General features: G+C 41.0%; 1 protein-coding gene across 3 annotated transcripts in view; it reads left to right on the plus strand.

The window, feature by feature from the left end:
• Positions 1-16,595, plus strand: part of TMED10 (transmembrane p24 trafficking protein 10) — a 38,443-nt gene that overhangs the window by 15,864 nt on the left and 5,984 nt on the right. The window contains exons 2-3 of one of the 3 annotated variants that reach the window (XM_008064157.2): positions 6,114-6,225; positions 10,194-10,267. In XM_008064157.2, coding sequence (XP_008062348.1) covers positions 6,114-6,225; positions 10,194-10,267 — 186 coding nt within the window. The remainder of the gene's footprint in view (positions 1-6,113; positions 6,226-10,193; positions 10,268-16,595) is intronic. The other 2 variants (XM_021715600.1, XM_021715599.1) reach the window with 2 other exon arrangements.

Consider the following 16,595-nt stretch of genomic DNA (forward strand, 5'->3'; position numbering starts at 1 on the left):
GTAAAAGCAGCAGTTACTTATTGACCAAGATGGTTCTCTAATAGAATTTAAGAAGAAAAAAATAAAACCTCTCAATTCTTGAGAAACCAGATACTTTTAAGGTGATCTATAATCAGAAAATTTTAATTAAAGGAAATTAAAAACTATCATTTCAGCTTATTGGACTTTGCCAGCTCTGTTTAGTTGTGCTTGGCCCAGTTTCCTATTTCCTAATTTTAGCTACCTGCTTTATGTAATGATGTTGGGGTTAGGGGCTGTAATTTATTTTCTTTAAGGTTAATGTCCTGGCTCCTAAGCAACTACAAAATAATATGCACTAGGTATGAAAGCTACTGATTTCGGAAAAATCCTAGGATCTTTTAGAATGCCCTACAGTCCATATGCGTTAGCCCAACCTGAAAGTTCAGTTGTCAAGTTGCCTGCCTGGATTTCCAAATGACTAGATAAGGACTCTCATATGGTTGTGTCATCGGAAGGTTATGGAGAGTATGGAAATTTGGAGGTCCTGAGGGAACTGCCAGCATCACCACACACTGTCTCTAGAAGGGAAATTTCATGCTGGTAAAAGTTCAGGCTGCAGTAGAGGGTCCTTTGCCTTCAGCCTCTCATAGTGCATTAGAGTCTTTGCCCTAGAAAGAATCTCTAAGTACGTTTCAGATGTCATAAAGAGGCAAAGCAAAGGGTTCTTCCATGGCTGCAGCTCCTCAGCACAATGTGGCAGAGGACATCAGTTGGAGATGTGATTGTTCTGGAGTCTTAGGAAAACATGGCAGATTTCTCGATTCATTTTGCAGAGTCCTTAATGATTTTTAGCAAGAGTTAAATACTTTAACAAGAGTTTTATCACCTGCATTTAAGCCTCTTTAAGATGTAGAAAGATTCCTGTCCTTAAGCTTTTTTTTAAAAAAAATTAATTACAGGCTGGGCTTGGTGGCTCAGCCTGTAATCCCATGCTTTGGGAGGCTAAGGTGAGTGAATTGCCTGAGCCCACGGGTTCGTGACCCGCCTGGGCAACTTGGTGAGACCTCATCTCTACAATAAATCAAAAAATGAGCCGGGCGTGATAGCGCGCACCTGTAGTTCCAGCTACTTGGAAGGCTGAGGCGGAAGGATCGCCGGAGCCCAGCAGGTCAAGGCTGCGGTGGCCGGGAGCAGCCACTGCACTCCAGTCTGGGCGACAGAGTGAGACTCCAACTCAAAAAAAAAAAAAAAATGTTTTGAAGGGCAGTTTTAATATCTCAGGAGAAAATAAAGAGATCATAATCTGTTCTTCTAGGAAATAAGGTGGTTTGGGCAAATGTGTGCCAAATCTTGTAAGCCCTGTTAAATGGGGTTGTTTGTCCTAGGTCAGTGATCTGGTCTCTTTCCTTACCTTAGCATGGTGATGATGGTGACTGTGGTGACTGTTCAGTGCTGTAACCTTGATGCTTATTCCTTGCTGTTCTCTACTGGTTTCACTTACATTTAAACATTTCTAGCAGCCTATAATTCTTACCTTATTACTTTAGAATTAGGCCAGTGCAAAGAGCAAATCTAGAAACTTATTTTACCAAAATTTGCTTTGGAGAAGTTCTGTGTTGTCTGCAACTTTATTCATAGGAGCCAAGTCTAAATTAGGGTTTTTAGGTCCACTGGGAATGTGGAAATCTGTTATGCCTGCTGTCTACATCTTTATTGCTAAAAAGTGTCATTGTGCTCTAGGGCTGGGGAATGAGGACCGGAGTATCTGAGTGGGTGAAATGATTCCGAAGAAAGAAAGGGTGGCTCACACTGGAGACTGTACGTTACTCTGGGATTTGATTAGTTCCCAGACTTTTTTGTCTTTAATATATGTGAATCCAAGGTTCTAGAGTAGTTTTTTAAAATACTTTTTCTTTCAGCTGATGAATCACAAAAAGTGTCACACGAATAAAGCTTTAAGAAGTTCTCAGAGCCACATTTTCCTTTGCAGGTTGTTTCGCTATTGCTGACTTCAGGGTCCTTACTGCTCATCTCTCTAAAGTGGAGAATGCAGGTTGAATAGTGCTATGTTCCACTTGAGAGGACTCTCAGCTCTGATTTGCACAGATCCAAAGAATTCAAAGATTCTGTTAGTGTTTCCTGACTTCTGTGCATTCCACTTCTTTCAGGCCTCCTTTCTGGGGGAGGCAACAAGGAATGTGGAAAGAACATGAGTTTCAGACTTTCTCAAATCCACTTAACACCATTTATTTAACTATTATATATATAATTGTAATTATAACTATATAATTATATAATAGACAATAATTATAATTATATAATAGACAAGTTACTACATCAGTAAAATGGGGGTAGTAAGACTGAGCTTCATGGAGTTGTTGAGAGGATTAAAATTATGTTTGTGAAGTATATAGCATGACTTCTTCATCCCTTTATCCTTCCAGACCACTCTGTTGCGGAACCCCAAGCTTAGTCAGTTCATGCATGTGTTTTTGCTTTGCTTCTCTATCCTGGCTGCTAGGTATTAGCATGAAAAATTTGTGGTTCATTGTCTGAGCTGAGAGCTTAGTGCTACCAAGCAGCTTTTCTATGTGATTTTAGTCAACTTTCTTTCTGTCCTATGCAGAGGTCGAAATTGTTGACCCAGAAGAATTTGGTTCTATAGACATGTTTGTTTGACCTTGAGATTGTTTTTCACAGTTGGAATTTGTTGTAAAGATCTAAAAATTAGGAGATTTCAAATAAAAATTAAAGTGTTTAGTTTCTCTTGAGAAGCCGGATGACCCAAAAAAGCCTGGAGTGCTGTGGCAGTCACTGACTCTTTCCTTAACATAGGCCCTCTGTCTAGTGGGCCACAGTATTCCCTCCTCCTAGGACTTACGCTGGTCAGTCAGACTCAGAATGCTCTTACCTGATCCCTGTGGGCATTTGCTTTCTGGCCTTGTTCTGTTTCTGTAGGCTCTACCTCCTTAAAATCCCTCAGTCTATTCACTTTCCTTCTCTGCATACCTAAGACCCTCCTTCTTTCTCACCTGGAGGACTGGCAGAGTGTCCCAGCCCTTTTCCTTTTCTCTAGAGTTGTCTCTTTGCGGTCTATCTTCACAGTACTGCAGATTCATCTTTCTAACTTGCATACTCAATCATATCACTCTTCTGTTATGTTCTTATTGTCACTTTGTACTAAATGAAGCTTAAACTTAGCATGGTATTCTAGGTCTTATGTGATCTGGCTAGTACCTCTCCAGCCACTTCACCTCTCTGTGCCTCAGTTTTCGCCTATGGAACATGAGGGAAATAAGAGTTCTTACCTCTAGGCTTATAGTGAGGATTACATTAAAAATGCATATGAAGCAGTGGTCTGTATTTGACATTTATGAAGTGTTCAGTAAATACTAGCTCCTAGTATGGTTAGGATGCCATGTTTTTGTTTGTTTTTCTGGACGGCAGGCCTCCATACTTGGCGTCCCTTCTGCCCTACCCTGAATGTCTCCACCCCTGTTCTTCCTTGACTGTGATTCATCCTTCAGGTCTCAGCACATATGTTATCACTCCTGCATCCACTCCCTGGCCTCCAGAATCCTGCAGCACCTGTGCATACTCTACTAGCACACTTTTCACTTTGCAGTGAAGCTGTCTTTTTTTTTTTAAGTTAAATTGTGGTTTAATTGACAAACGCTGTATATATTCGAGGTGTACAATCTGCAAATGTTTATGTATACATTGTGAAATGATTACTATAATTAAGCTGATTACCATATTTTATCTCCTCATACAGATGGCCAACAGCTATATGAAAAGGTCTTCAATATCACTTATCATCAGGGAAATGCAAATAAAAACCAGGATGAAAGCATCTCATTTCTTATCCCTCTTCTCATTTAGACTGATAAATGAGTTCTTGGCCGGTGTGGAGGCTCATACCTGTAATCCTAACGCTTTGGGAGGCAGAGGCAAGAGAATTGCCTGAGCCCAGGGGTTTGAGACCAGCCTGGACAACTTAGTGAGACCTCATCTCTACAATAAATCAAAAAATTAGTTGGGCATGGTGGTGCGTGCCTGTGGATCCAGCTACCTGGAAGACTGAGGTGTAAGGATCTCCTGAACCCAGCAGGTCATGGATATGGTGGCCGTGAGCATGCCACTGCACTCCAGCCTGGGCAACAGAGTGAGACTCTGACTCCAAAAAACAAACAAATGAGCTCTCTTTGAAGATAGATACTATCTTACTCTTTCTTGTATCCCCAATGGCCAGCTCAGATCTAGGTGTCTTACATGTGTGACAAATTAATGAACGATGTTAGATGGGAGAAGACACTTGATTAATACCAACTGCTGTTATTAGTAGGAAATTTAGAAGATGTGCCATAAGACCTTTTTTATTAATTCATCATTTCAAATTTATCTAGTAGTTATAACTTTTATTTAGTTATTATGGTTTTTTCCAAAATGAAATAACTATTTTTGACCATAAGTGATACATGTCTTTGTAGAAAATTGAAAGAAATAAACGTATGAAGAGGAAATATCACCCTGCAGATATAACTACTGTTATAAAATGCTTTTTTTTTTGAGTTGGAGTCTCACTCTGTCGCCCAGACTGGAGTGCAGTGGAATGCTCCTAGCTACCGCATCCTCAACCTGCTGGGCTCCGGCGATCCTTCCGCCTCAGCTTTCCAAGTAGCTGGAACTACAGGCACACGCTGCCATGCCCGGCTAGTTTTTGGTTTATTGTAGAGACGAGGTCTTGCCAAGTTGCCTGGGTGGGTCTCGAACCCCCGGGCTCAGGCAATCCTCTTGCCTCGGCCTCCCAAAGTGCTGGGATTACAGGCTGAGCCACCGAGCCCAGCCTATAAAGTGCTTTTAAATATATAAACTCAGCAGTTTATCTTGCCCATGCTATCTCCTCTTTTTCTTCTCTAATAAACTTTGAAAACTTAAAATATATATACATATATAAATTCAGATGTGCAATCCAGTCTGTTAAATTACCACAGATTACATTTATACGTGACCATTTACTTACCAATATATGCCCCTTAGTATGTGCTTATAGGTCATTCTCTAATAATGGAGCAGGTTAAGTGTGAAGTACTAATACTCGTTTATGGAAGCCGAGGGTATCTTTTTTTTTTTTTTTAAGAGAAATTTCTTGTTCATCCCCTATGCCCTTGTGTAGCCGTTGACATAGTTAACATGATATTTGCAGGAAAAGGTCTTTCAGATTTTCTTCTCTATGTGTACCTTTTCCTTCTGTTCTTATATCAGGTGTTTTAATTCCATTCTCTACCTCCGTCTCTGACCCCATCAAATTTGTTTTATAGAAGAATCATTTATTGTTTTTTGTTTTGAGTCAGGGTCTTACTCTGTCACCCAGGCTAGAGTGCAGTGGCATGATCATGGCTCATCACAGCTTCAAATTCCTGGCCTCAGGCAATCTTCCCGTCTCAGCCTCCTGAGTAGCTGGGACTACAGGGTTGTGCCACCATACCTGGTTTATTTTTTGTTGAGACAAGATCTTGCTATGTTGCCTAAGTTGGTCTTGAACTCCTGGGCTCAAGCAATACTCCAAAGTGCTGGGGAAGAAGTGTTTGTATATATCTTTGTCCCTTTTGTATAATCTTTTGGTAATTGTCCACTTCCATTTTTGTGACATGTCCCCCTATAGGTAATGATACTAGTTTGCATTCTATAAATTGAGTTTTTGCCAGTAAACCCAATTCCTGTAACTTGGAGCATTGGCTTTTTGGTTTGGTAAGACATCCTATAGCAGCAATAGAGTTTAACCTGCAGTATGAGTAGCCTATTGAATGAACTTTGCTGTTTGGGCTTTGTCTTCTAATTCAGTTCCTGTCTTTGGGATGGTTGGAATATAGTCATCATAATGGCTGTGTTGCAACTGTCTTTTGTAGATAATGTATCCTTCTATCTCCTCAATGTTGTTATTGTTATTTTTTATTTTATTGAGACAGAGTCTCACTATGTTGCCCAGGATGGTCTTGAACCCCTGGACTCAAGCAGTTCTCCTGCCTTATCCTCCCAAAGTGCTGGGATTATGGCCCTGCAGCACCACACCTGGCCCACCTCATCAGGTTCTGTGAATTCACCTCCTGAGTGTTACTTACTACCTGTCCTTACTTACTTTCCAATTTTAGATCACAGATTCTGCTGGCCATATTCTCTATTCCAAGGAAGATGCAACCAAGGGGAAATTTGCCTTTACCACTGAAGATTATGACATGTTTGAAGTGTGTTTTGAGAGTAAGGGTAAGTAATCAGAGCGTTTTCCCTGAATTAAGCATCTTCTACACTAGTGCCCCTGCTACAGTCAGCAGTCAATATCTAGCTCATTTGTGCTCTTCATTTATTCCAATATGGAGTCCTAGAACCTTGTAGTCTTTAGAGTACCTTTTAAAACATTGGCTAGGTAGAGTAAAAGACTGAATATTGGAGCACTGAGAATTTTTAGGGCAATGAAAGTACTGTGACACTGTAATGGTAGATACATGTCATTTATGTTTGCTCCAACATTACATTTGGAATGTACACAAAAGTGACCCTAATGTGAACTATGGAATCGGGGTGATAATGATGTGTCAGTATAGGGTCACGTTTGTAACAAATGCGTACTGGTGGGAGGTGCTGATGATGAGGGAGGCTGTGCATGTGTGAGGGTAGGGGAGATACGGGAAATCTTATATCTTCCTCTCAATTTTGCTGTGAACCTAAAACTGCTCTAACAAAATAAAATCTTTAAAAAAGAGGAAAAAATGAATTGTCTGTTTGCCAGACAAATGCAGAGACAGAGATTACTGAAGGATCTTATAAGAGAGACCCTCTGGGGCCATGATGTCAGCTAAGAGAATAGGCTCTTTTGTGCAAGAAACTGTGTAGCTTGGGTTCTGACCCACCAGAGGTCTGTGGCTTTGTGGTTTCACTTAGACTTGAATAATGCTAATACAGGCATGTATCACTTAACGACAGTGGGGATACATTCTGAGAAATGGTTGCTAGGTGATTTCATTGCCATGTAAACACTGAGTGTACTTACATGAACCAAGATGATCTAGGCTACTACACACCTGGGCTATATGATCTAACCTGTTGCTCCTAAGGGCTACAGACCTTATATAGCATTTTACTGTACTGAATACTGTAGGTAGTTGTAACAGGAGGGCAAGTACTTGTGTATCTAAACATAGAAAAGATACAGTAAAAATAATGGTATCACAATGATCTTATGGGACTATCGTCTGTATGCAGTCCGTTGTTCACCAAAATGTTATGTAGCACATGGCTGTACTGTGCTTTGACAAACAGGGAGATAGTCAGAAGACTGTTAGGAAGAGGATATCTTGATCATTTAGACGAGGTGGGGCTGTGAGCTACTTAGGTTTAACAACTTTTTAAGTGAGGAAGGAAAAGCAAAATTTGCATTACATCTCCTATAGGCAATGTCATAATCAGGATTACACACTGGATATGGGAGAACAAGCCATGTTTAGTGATTGAGTTTGGAAACTTGTTGGTTTCATGCTAGGAAGGCACCTGTGACTTGTCTTGGTTTGTTCTCAGTCTTTACCTATGCAGTCTTATTTCTTGCTTTCAAATTAATCTTTGTAGTCTATCCAAAAGAAAGTCTTTACTGTCTTTTAAACATGCCATACTCATTTCAATATCTGAACCTTTGCCCATGCTTTGCCTTCTGTCTAGAATGCTTTGCCCAAGTCCTACCTTTAGGTGTTTCCTCTTTAGTGAAGTCTGTCCTCAGCTAATTTCTTCTCACTCCCATTTGTTTCATAGCTGAGATTGTCTGAACCAATTGTTTTGGCTTAAAACATTTTTTTTTTTTTTTGAGTTAGAATCTTACTTCGTCACCCAGGCTAGAGTGCAGTGGCACGCACACGGTCACCCCAGCATCAACCCGTTGGGCTCTGGCGATCCTTCCGCCTCAGCCTTCCAAGTAGCCCGAACTACAGGTGCACACTACCATGCCCAACTAGTTTTTTATTTTATTGTAGAGATGAGGTCTTGCTAAATTACCCGGGCTGGTCTCGAACCCGTGGGCTCAGGCAATCACCCGCCTCAGTCTCCCACAATGCTGGGATTACAGGTTGAGCCACCAAGCCTGGTCTTTGGCTTAAAATTTTACACTACTTTGCATTTTTACCATAGCTTAGATCCTCATTATTTGAACGCAGAGATTTTTCCTTGTCTTAGTCTATTGTCTGCTGCTATAACAGAGTACCCCAGAATGTATAATTGATGAACAATACAAGTTTATTTGGCTATGGTTCTGGTGGCTGGGAAGTTCAAGATTAAGGACCTCATCTGTTGAGGGTCTTCTTGCTGTGTCACAATAACATGGTGGAAGACATCACATGGTTAGAGAACACTCACAAGAGAACAAAGGTTTATAACAAACCCACTCCCATGGTAAGTACATTCGTCCGTTTATGAGGACAGAGCCCTCATGACCCAGTCACCTCTTAACAGTTCCACCTCTTAACACTGTTGCATTGGGGAATAAATTTCCAACAAATGATTGGGAGGAGGACATATTTAAACCATAGCATGCCCCTTTAAAATTTCCAGCACAATTTACAGAACTCAGTGAGTTCTAATGAGTAGTTACTGAATTGACTTCAGTTTATTAGTTCAGGAAGCCTCCAGGTCTCAGGCCTCAGAGGGTACAATACCAGTCTTCATGGTTTATGGTCTCTGGAACCTCAGTGTTTAAGTGGCACTAAGCTTCTCATAACTTCTGATTTTGTGCAGGCAGGTTTTTTTTTTATCTTTTGAGTCAGGGTCTCACTTTGTTGCCTAACCTAGAATACAGTGGCACATATCATGGCTCACCACAGCCTCATCCTCCAGGGTTCAGGTGATCCTCCCACTTCAGCCTCCTAAGTAACTGGTGTGTGCCACCATGCCTGGCCAATTTTCTGATTTTTTTGTAGATACAAGGTCTTGCTATGTTGCCTAGGCTGGTCTTGAACTCCTGTACTTAAGCAATCCTCCCACTTTGGCTTTCCAAAGTGCTGGGATTACAGGCGGGAGCCACTGCACCTGGCCTGTTTTTAATTTTATAAATAGGTGCCATTCCGGGCCTTTGGGACTGAATAGTTTTCTGGGGTTTGGAGTCTTTCCCTTTCTCCTATTTGATGATTTAAGATGAGAATTCCTTTTTGATCAAGCTGAATCCAGTGAAGTGCTCTGATATGACTACTGCTTTGTTAGCCCTGCTATCCCAAATAGACGTTTTTCTTTCCAAGAAGCATCCTGAGATTTGTACTTTTTTTTTTTAGTTGGAGTCTCACTTTTCATTGCCCAGGCTGTAGTGCTGGGCTTAGGCGATCCTTCCACCTCAGCCTTCCAAATAGCCAGAACTACAGGCACGTGCCACCACACCCAGCTAGTTTTTTGTGATTTATGGCAGAGACGAGGTATCACCAAGTTGACCAGGCTGGTCTGGACACCCGCCCCCCAGTGGGGGTGCTCAGGCAATCTTCTCACCTAGGCCTTCCAAAGCGCTGGGATTACAGGCTGAGCCACTGTACCGGCCAAGATTTGTACTCTTATTGTAAAGTATTTTTCTTGAGCTGCTGTAGCTCTAAGTGGTTAATGGGAATAGCCCATAACATTTTATTCACCTATTGAAATATGCCATACATTAATCAAAATGTTTGAATTAAATATTAGGTAAAACCTTTGTTCTTTTCCATACTCAGGTTTGTATTAAGTAAACTCAAGCCTAGCATATACCCAGTTATTCTAATTGAGCATGACCTTCTCTCAGTATTTGACAGGCAACCTTTTCAGATGCGTAAATACAGTTTTTCAGCCTAAATTGGTGTCCACTGTCAATCCATAAGCCACTCAGTTTCAAACTGTTTTTGACTTTTGAATTTTATTTCCCAATTTCATAAACCTGTGCGTTTTCTCTTATCTGTTCCTCTGTAGTGCCAGTTGCAGTATCTTGTGTCCTCACTGCTCTGAGATGCCAGCAGTATGTTCTTGTTGCTTTCCGGCACCCCACACAGTTAGAGGCTTTGTCTGGAGTGTTTGTGATTTTAGCCAGAGCCAGGAATTTTCTGCAGCTGAGTAGGGGGAGGAGTTGTGGCTGTTTCCCTCTATTGAGAGGGTAGGGGTTAGGGAGAGGGAGGGAGGGTGGGCGGGTGATTTCCCGGAATTTTAAGTATTCTGCACAATGAATCCTTTGATTTCTTTCTCAGGAACAGGGCGGATACCTGACCAACTCGTGATCCTAGACATGAAGCATGGAGTGGAGGCGAAAAATTACGAAGAGGTATGTCCTGCTGTAGAACCCAGAGGAGACAGCGGCGTGCTGTGCTATGGGGTTTCTGTGACTTATCAGGCCAGTAGGCCGTGCTTTGCCTAGGAGGCTGTGGTTTCTCAGCAGTCATGTGACAGCCAGCTGTGACCTTATTGATACAAAAAGTTGTATTAACAGACTTAAACAATAATTCTGGCTGTGCTGTCAGCCAAAGAACTGAGTCAACTGTCCCACAGAAATCTTGCTGTGTTAATACACACAAACCTATGCCATCAGATATACATAGGTATATTTATATTTATTTATAATTTCTTAAAACTGGAATTCAATTGTGTTGACATCCAAGGTTAAGAAAGGTGATTTTTTTTTTTTTAAACTCCTAAGGCATTTTTTTCCAGGACCAACAGCGCTATATCAATATCTAGGGCATGAATTTGGTGCCGTTTAGTCTCGAACAACTGTGCTATCTTTGAGAAACAATAATCAAAAATAGCTTTTAGTTAAAGTAACTTCAAACTTTTAAGGACTGAGACAGGATAGAGGAAGGAGCTACAAGAGACTAGTGACAATGAACAGAAATTTGATAGTGACAGGAAGTAGTATAGAGTAATAAAAACTTAAATTTATTTGAGTAACAGAGAGGTGGAGATGAGCGTAGAATAAGGAGAAGGGCAGTAGCCTTTTTCATCTCTATGTGAGAGACTTTGGGGACAGCCCAAAATGGGTTTTTAAATGAAGAGCACCTTTGAAAAACCACAAGAATATTTAAGATTGAAGAATTGATCTTTACATAAGGGTAAGAGTATTTTTACCCAGTAAAACAGTACCTCAGGGCGTGAAGAAGAGGTGGGTGTAGGAAATGCAAATGGCTTTTGAAGAATGTAGAGTAAATAAATGAAGGACTTAATCTTAAGTGACTTAGCAGAACTCTCTGGGAATGGTGGGATGGAAGTTGCTTTCTCTTTGTACAGGGCTTTGGAAGGGAAATAGCCTAAAATAGAAGAAGATTGGAAGTGACTGGTTAATTCTGCAGCAGGAAGTAGTACACCAGTTGCAGCTCCTTGGGTCTTTCCTCTTTTTTTTTGTTCAAGTGCTCTTTTGACTGAAGCCCGGGAGTGTCATTTAGAGACGATCAGTAGGAGCAAGTGATACAGTAGAAAATGTGAGACAATCCCCATAGAGACTTGCAATTGTTTCTGTTTCTAAGTTAGTTTAACTAAAAGAACAAGAGAGCCTCTTTATTTGATAAACTTAAGAATAAATTTTAAAATCTTTTTAAACCTTCGTGACTCAAAAGAATTTTAATTATATTTAAATAAGATAACTTATGTTAAAGTGCTTTAGTAAGATCTTTTTAAAAATCTTAAAAAGATACTAAGAAAAATGTAGTTATTGTGAGGTAGAAGAATAGTAAAGTGATTTTCATTTTGCGGGTTACTGCTTCCATACCCCGACTGTGGACCATTCTCTTAGCAAGTGTTCATTGAGTTTGTACTGTGTGGAGTTTTACCTCTTGTAACTTTTTTCTCCAACATGATAGCTATCATTAAGGGTGTTTATTAAATTACAGGGCACCTGATGCCCTATTAGACATAACTAGTTCCCCCCAAAACAAATGACATTAATGGGGGTTAACATAAAGAATCATTTGGGCACCACTATTATATAGCATTCAAAACCCCTTACCTCCTGAATTTCCATCATTCCTGGACTTTATTGACATTGGGAAAGGGGCTTTATCTTTCCTGACCTTCTGCTTCACCCAGGAGGGGAATCCCTAGCCAAAAGGAAACCACAGTGTTTCCTTTGCCTGCTTCCTGCTTCAGATGTCTGGCACGTCCTAAGCCTTTCTTTATGCGTATGGTTACAACACAGCTCTAAGGTTCTGCTTCTTAACCAAGAAACTCCTCCCTACTACTTTCTTTCAAACACACACATCCCAACAGCAGACCAGATTGAGGCAGAGGAGGAATGGTTATGACACGGGCCAAAAAGACAACTCTTTCCTCAGTCCGTGGCTAGGCTCCCTTGAACCTTGCTTAGAAATAGTTGTTAGTTGTCTCTGGCCTAGTGCCTGTGACAAGGATAATAGAAGGACTTTGTTCCCTAGTTAATTACCAGAGAGCACCGAGCATGTGTAGAGTTTTTGAAGCATTTAATTTCAGGTCCTTGAGATAACAGAGAGCCTTTATGTCCAGGGGATTTTGAGCCTTTGGCATCCATATTAAGATTCAAGAAGATGGAACATTTCTTTAATTTTCTTCACATCTAACACATCTCTCCGTCCTATTTGTGAACTCATCATTCTGAAAGCCCATATGGTCCTGTAAAATTCAGTGGTGATTAGTGGATGTCAGCTTTTTCAACACGAGCAGAATCCTGTTTTGCTTAAGTGTTCTGTTAGTCTCTCATTTGCTATCAACAGGTACATCAAAAACACAGTTGCCTTGGTTGGAGCAACAGCTGAAGACTTTCCAAAAAGTTCTGTTTCTCTGAATGCCCTCAGGAAGACGTAACCCTGGTTCCATATACTAGATCCAGATTTCTTTCTTGACATAAGTTAAATAACATGAGTAAGGCATCTGACACATGGTTGGTTGGTTAGCTCATCTGATTTTAGCTCCATTTTCCAACATGTTCTAGAGATGGAAATGGCCATGACCAAGTAAATAGGATCTTTCTAAGTTTCCTTTAGCCCTAAGATTGACAGTATCAACTTGACTTTTTTCGGCACCTGGTTGACCTATTGGACTTCCGTGACTACCTCCAGCCCCATGTACAAATGGGTTTGTCCTGGGATGTAGGCTTCATCTTTACCTTGGCTGTGTTAGACTAGACAGTCGTTTGTTACTTTGCTTCCGGGGTTTGTGGGGACTGTTGTGGGTGCATGGAGGCAGCACATGAATTTGACTGAATTGGGCTTATCATATGTAAGAAGCTTCTCTCTTGGGTCTCATTGCTCCACCAAGGAAAATAATCTAGAGATTCTCTAGAGGCTGGATGAACACCTTTGTTTTAAGAAGCAGTTTTTTGGAGAGTGAATGCCTTTTCTTTTCTTTTCTTTTTTTTTTTTGAAAGCAGGATTTATTGAGAGGACAGAAAAGCTCCCAGAGCAGGAGGGGACCTGAGAGTTGCCCAGTGTCTTTTCTTGGTACAGTTACATATAACTCTGTAGACTCTTTAGTCTCAAATCATCATTAGAATGGAATATTTGGATATGGTTTAAGAAGAGTTTAATATTGCTGATGTTTTAGAGGTGTTATATATGGGAAAAGGCTTTGTAACTTTTAGCTTTTCCAAATGGCACCTACTGTGACAGATGAGAGTGATAGGTACTGAAGTAGAGAAGGCTTTCTCCTGGCAGTAGGCCTGGTGAAAATAAATGCTGAGTGAAAATAGAGGCAGAGTGCTCTTAGCACACAGGAAGCACCTGCTTCAGGGGACCAGCAGCACTTGCCTACCATGAGAGCGGTGGGTTCTTTGCAGAAGGCATAGAGTTGACAGAACAGGTCAGTTACAAGTACTCGCTACGTATCAGGAATTTAGGACTATACGAACTATAAATTGTTTTAATTTCTTTTGAGTTGAGAGCCTAAACTAGTAGGGGGGGATAAACATCAAAACAATTTGTGAATAGGGCAATGTTTGCATGTTAATTGTGTGGCATGGTCTAAGTGCTATAGAGCTTTATGGAAGAGAGAGCATGGACTGGGGTGGTTGAAGGAGGCTTCATGATTAAAGATTGAATGGGCGGGGTGTGGTCACTCAGCCTGTATGTAATCCCAGCACTTTGGGAGGCCGAGGTGAGAGGACTGCCTGAGTCTGGGAATTCGAGACCAGCCTGGGCAACTTGGTGAGACCTCATCTCTACAATAAATCACAAAAACTAGCGAGGCACAGTGGCATGCATCTGTAGTTCCAGCTACTTGGAAGGCTGAGGTGGAAGGATCGCCTAAACCCAGCAGATCAAGGCTACAGTGGCCGTGAGCGTGCTACTGCACTCCAGCCTGGGCAACAAGAGTGAGACTCCAACTCAAAAAAAAAATAGCGTGCTACTTTTTGAACAATAGGTAGGATTTGGGCAGAGTGAGCGTATATGCTTTTTGAAGTGAGGTTTGTTCTGTTCTCACATTTCTCAATAGAATTTTGCAGTTTTGATGCTGAATTAATGCTTTACTGACCCTGAATAGGGAGTTAAGAGACCATAGTGCTGCTCATCTTGGTCCACCATCCTAAGGGCCAAGTAACTTTATGGAATCTTCCGTTTTCTTATTTGTAAAATGAAGTCCCTTGTAGCTCTAATACCTGTGGTTAATAGCTACATGCAGCCAACTAGGGGCGGGCTACCCCCTAGTGGAGAACCATAGTACTCACTGTCATATTGTATACTTTTATCAAGCTGTTGGCAAAACATACCTCTTGCTTCCAGCCATAGAGAAGGGAAGTAGATTAGCATACCAGCCTGCCTTCATGAAATATGTTTGTTTGGCCGATGCTTTGAGCACTAAATCAAAAGTTTAGAAGAGCAGAACAGCAGTCAGTGGAAACTTTGACACTGAGTCTTTCTTTTTTAGCTTTTTGTACTGACTGATATTTAAAGTCTTGCTGATATTCATTGAATGTTTAATCCTGAGCATGTAGAGAGGGTCTTCTTGAGAATACTTATCATAATTTGTTTTAAAATATGACTGGGTGCGGTGGCTCATGACTGTAATCCCAGCACTTTGGGAGGCCAAGGCAGGAGGATTGCTTGAGGCCAGGAGTTCAAGCCCAACCTAGGCACAACATAATGAGACCCTGTCTGTACCAAAAAAAAAAAAAAATCAAAACCAAATTTTACTCTAATCAAATCGAACTTTACTCTGTTGCCTGCAAAAAATAACTGCAGTGGGAAACCTAGGAAGTTTATTCTTCAAACTTTAATAGTCAAACAAACTGGATAACTTGTACTGTATATCTTGATCATTTCACCTTGGATTCAGGAAATCTTAGTGTAGTCATCTGGTTTTCTTCATCAGATTTCTAGTACCTACAGAATAAAGTATCAACTCAGAAAGACTTGGATTCCAGACCCAGCTCCACCAAGCTGTGAGACCTTAGGCAAGTTTTTAACATCTCCAACCCTTAGTTTCTTCATCTGAAAAACTTAAGGATAATAATATTTACCTTTTAGAGTTATGAGGAATAAATGAGATTATAAAATATGAAGTACACACCACATTCCAAGCATATACAAATAGGTCCAATTCATGATGCTGCCTTTTTTGTCCAACCCTTGCCCAGTTTAGCCTCAGCCTAACTCTTGAGCCTTTCATTCACTTTTAGCCACCTCTCTCCCCAAGCACAAGGGTGTTGTCACATGTATGTACATACACACACACCCTCAAATCCAAGTTTTAGCACATCCAATGACTTATGCCCAGTACATTTCTAGTCCCCTGCACTTGGCTCCCTCCATGTTTGGGTCTACAAGTTCCCCTCAGCCTGGAGTATCCTCTATCCTCTCTTTCAAAGTTCAGCCCAACTTGTGAAACCCAGCTTACCCACTTCCTGTTACACTATCCTTTATCCTCCTGACTAGAATTTATCTCTTGCTACTTTTTTTCTGTTGTTTTTAATGCCTATGAAGGGGAAACCCCCCAAAAATGCATTTATTTTTTGGAGGGCAGGCCCCTTGTTGTGCAGGCTTCCTCTGCTAGAGGAGTGTTCTAGGCACCCCTATCGGGATCAGTGTACCAGCTAGTGTTGTTGACTGAATTTTTTTGGGGGGGGAGATTCTTTCAGTGCATTTGCCCATTTCATCATGGGTGATTTATGAATACACCTGCCCAGATTGCACTGAGTGTTCAGCAATTTTTGCCCCAAAATGGCATGACCCCCATGCCCTACCCTCCCTATTCACCTGATCTCACCCCTAGTGACTTTTTTTTTGTTTCTCAGGATGAAAAAAGTCCTCAAAGGCAAACATTTCACTGATGTGGAAGAGGTGAAACAAAAATCAGCAGAAGCACTAAAAGGCACCAAAATCAACAAGTTCAAAAACTGTTTTGAGCAGTGGAAAAAGTATTTTGATAGGTGTATTGCATCAAATGGAGAGTACTTTTAAAGTAACTGGAGTTTAAACATGTAAGAATAAATACACAATTTTTTAATAAATAAATTCCAGTTTTGGCTGGGTGCAGTGGATCATGCCTATAATGCCAGTACTTTGGGAGGGCAAGGTGAGAGAATTGCTTGAGCCCATGGGTTTGAGACCAGCCTGGGCAACTTGGCAAGACCCCATCTCTACAATAAATAAAAAAATTAGCCAGGCATGGTGGTGCATGCCTGTAGTTCCAGC

Source organism: Carlito syrichta, unplaced genomic scaffold (assembly GCF_000164805.1).
Source record: "Carlito syrichta isolate Samal-C Ts95f unplaced genomic scaffold, Tarsius_syrichta-2.0.1 Scaffold307214, whole genome shotgun sequence".
NCBI classification, from domain to species: domain Eukaryota; kingdom Metazoa; phylum Chordata; class Mammalia; order Primates; family Tarsiidae; genus Carlito; species Carlito syrichta.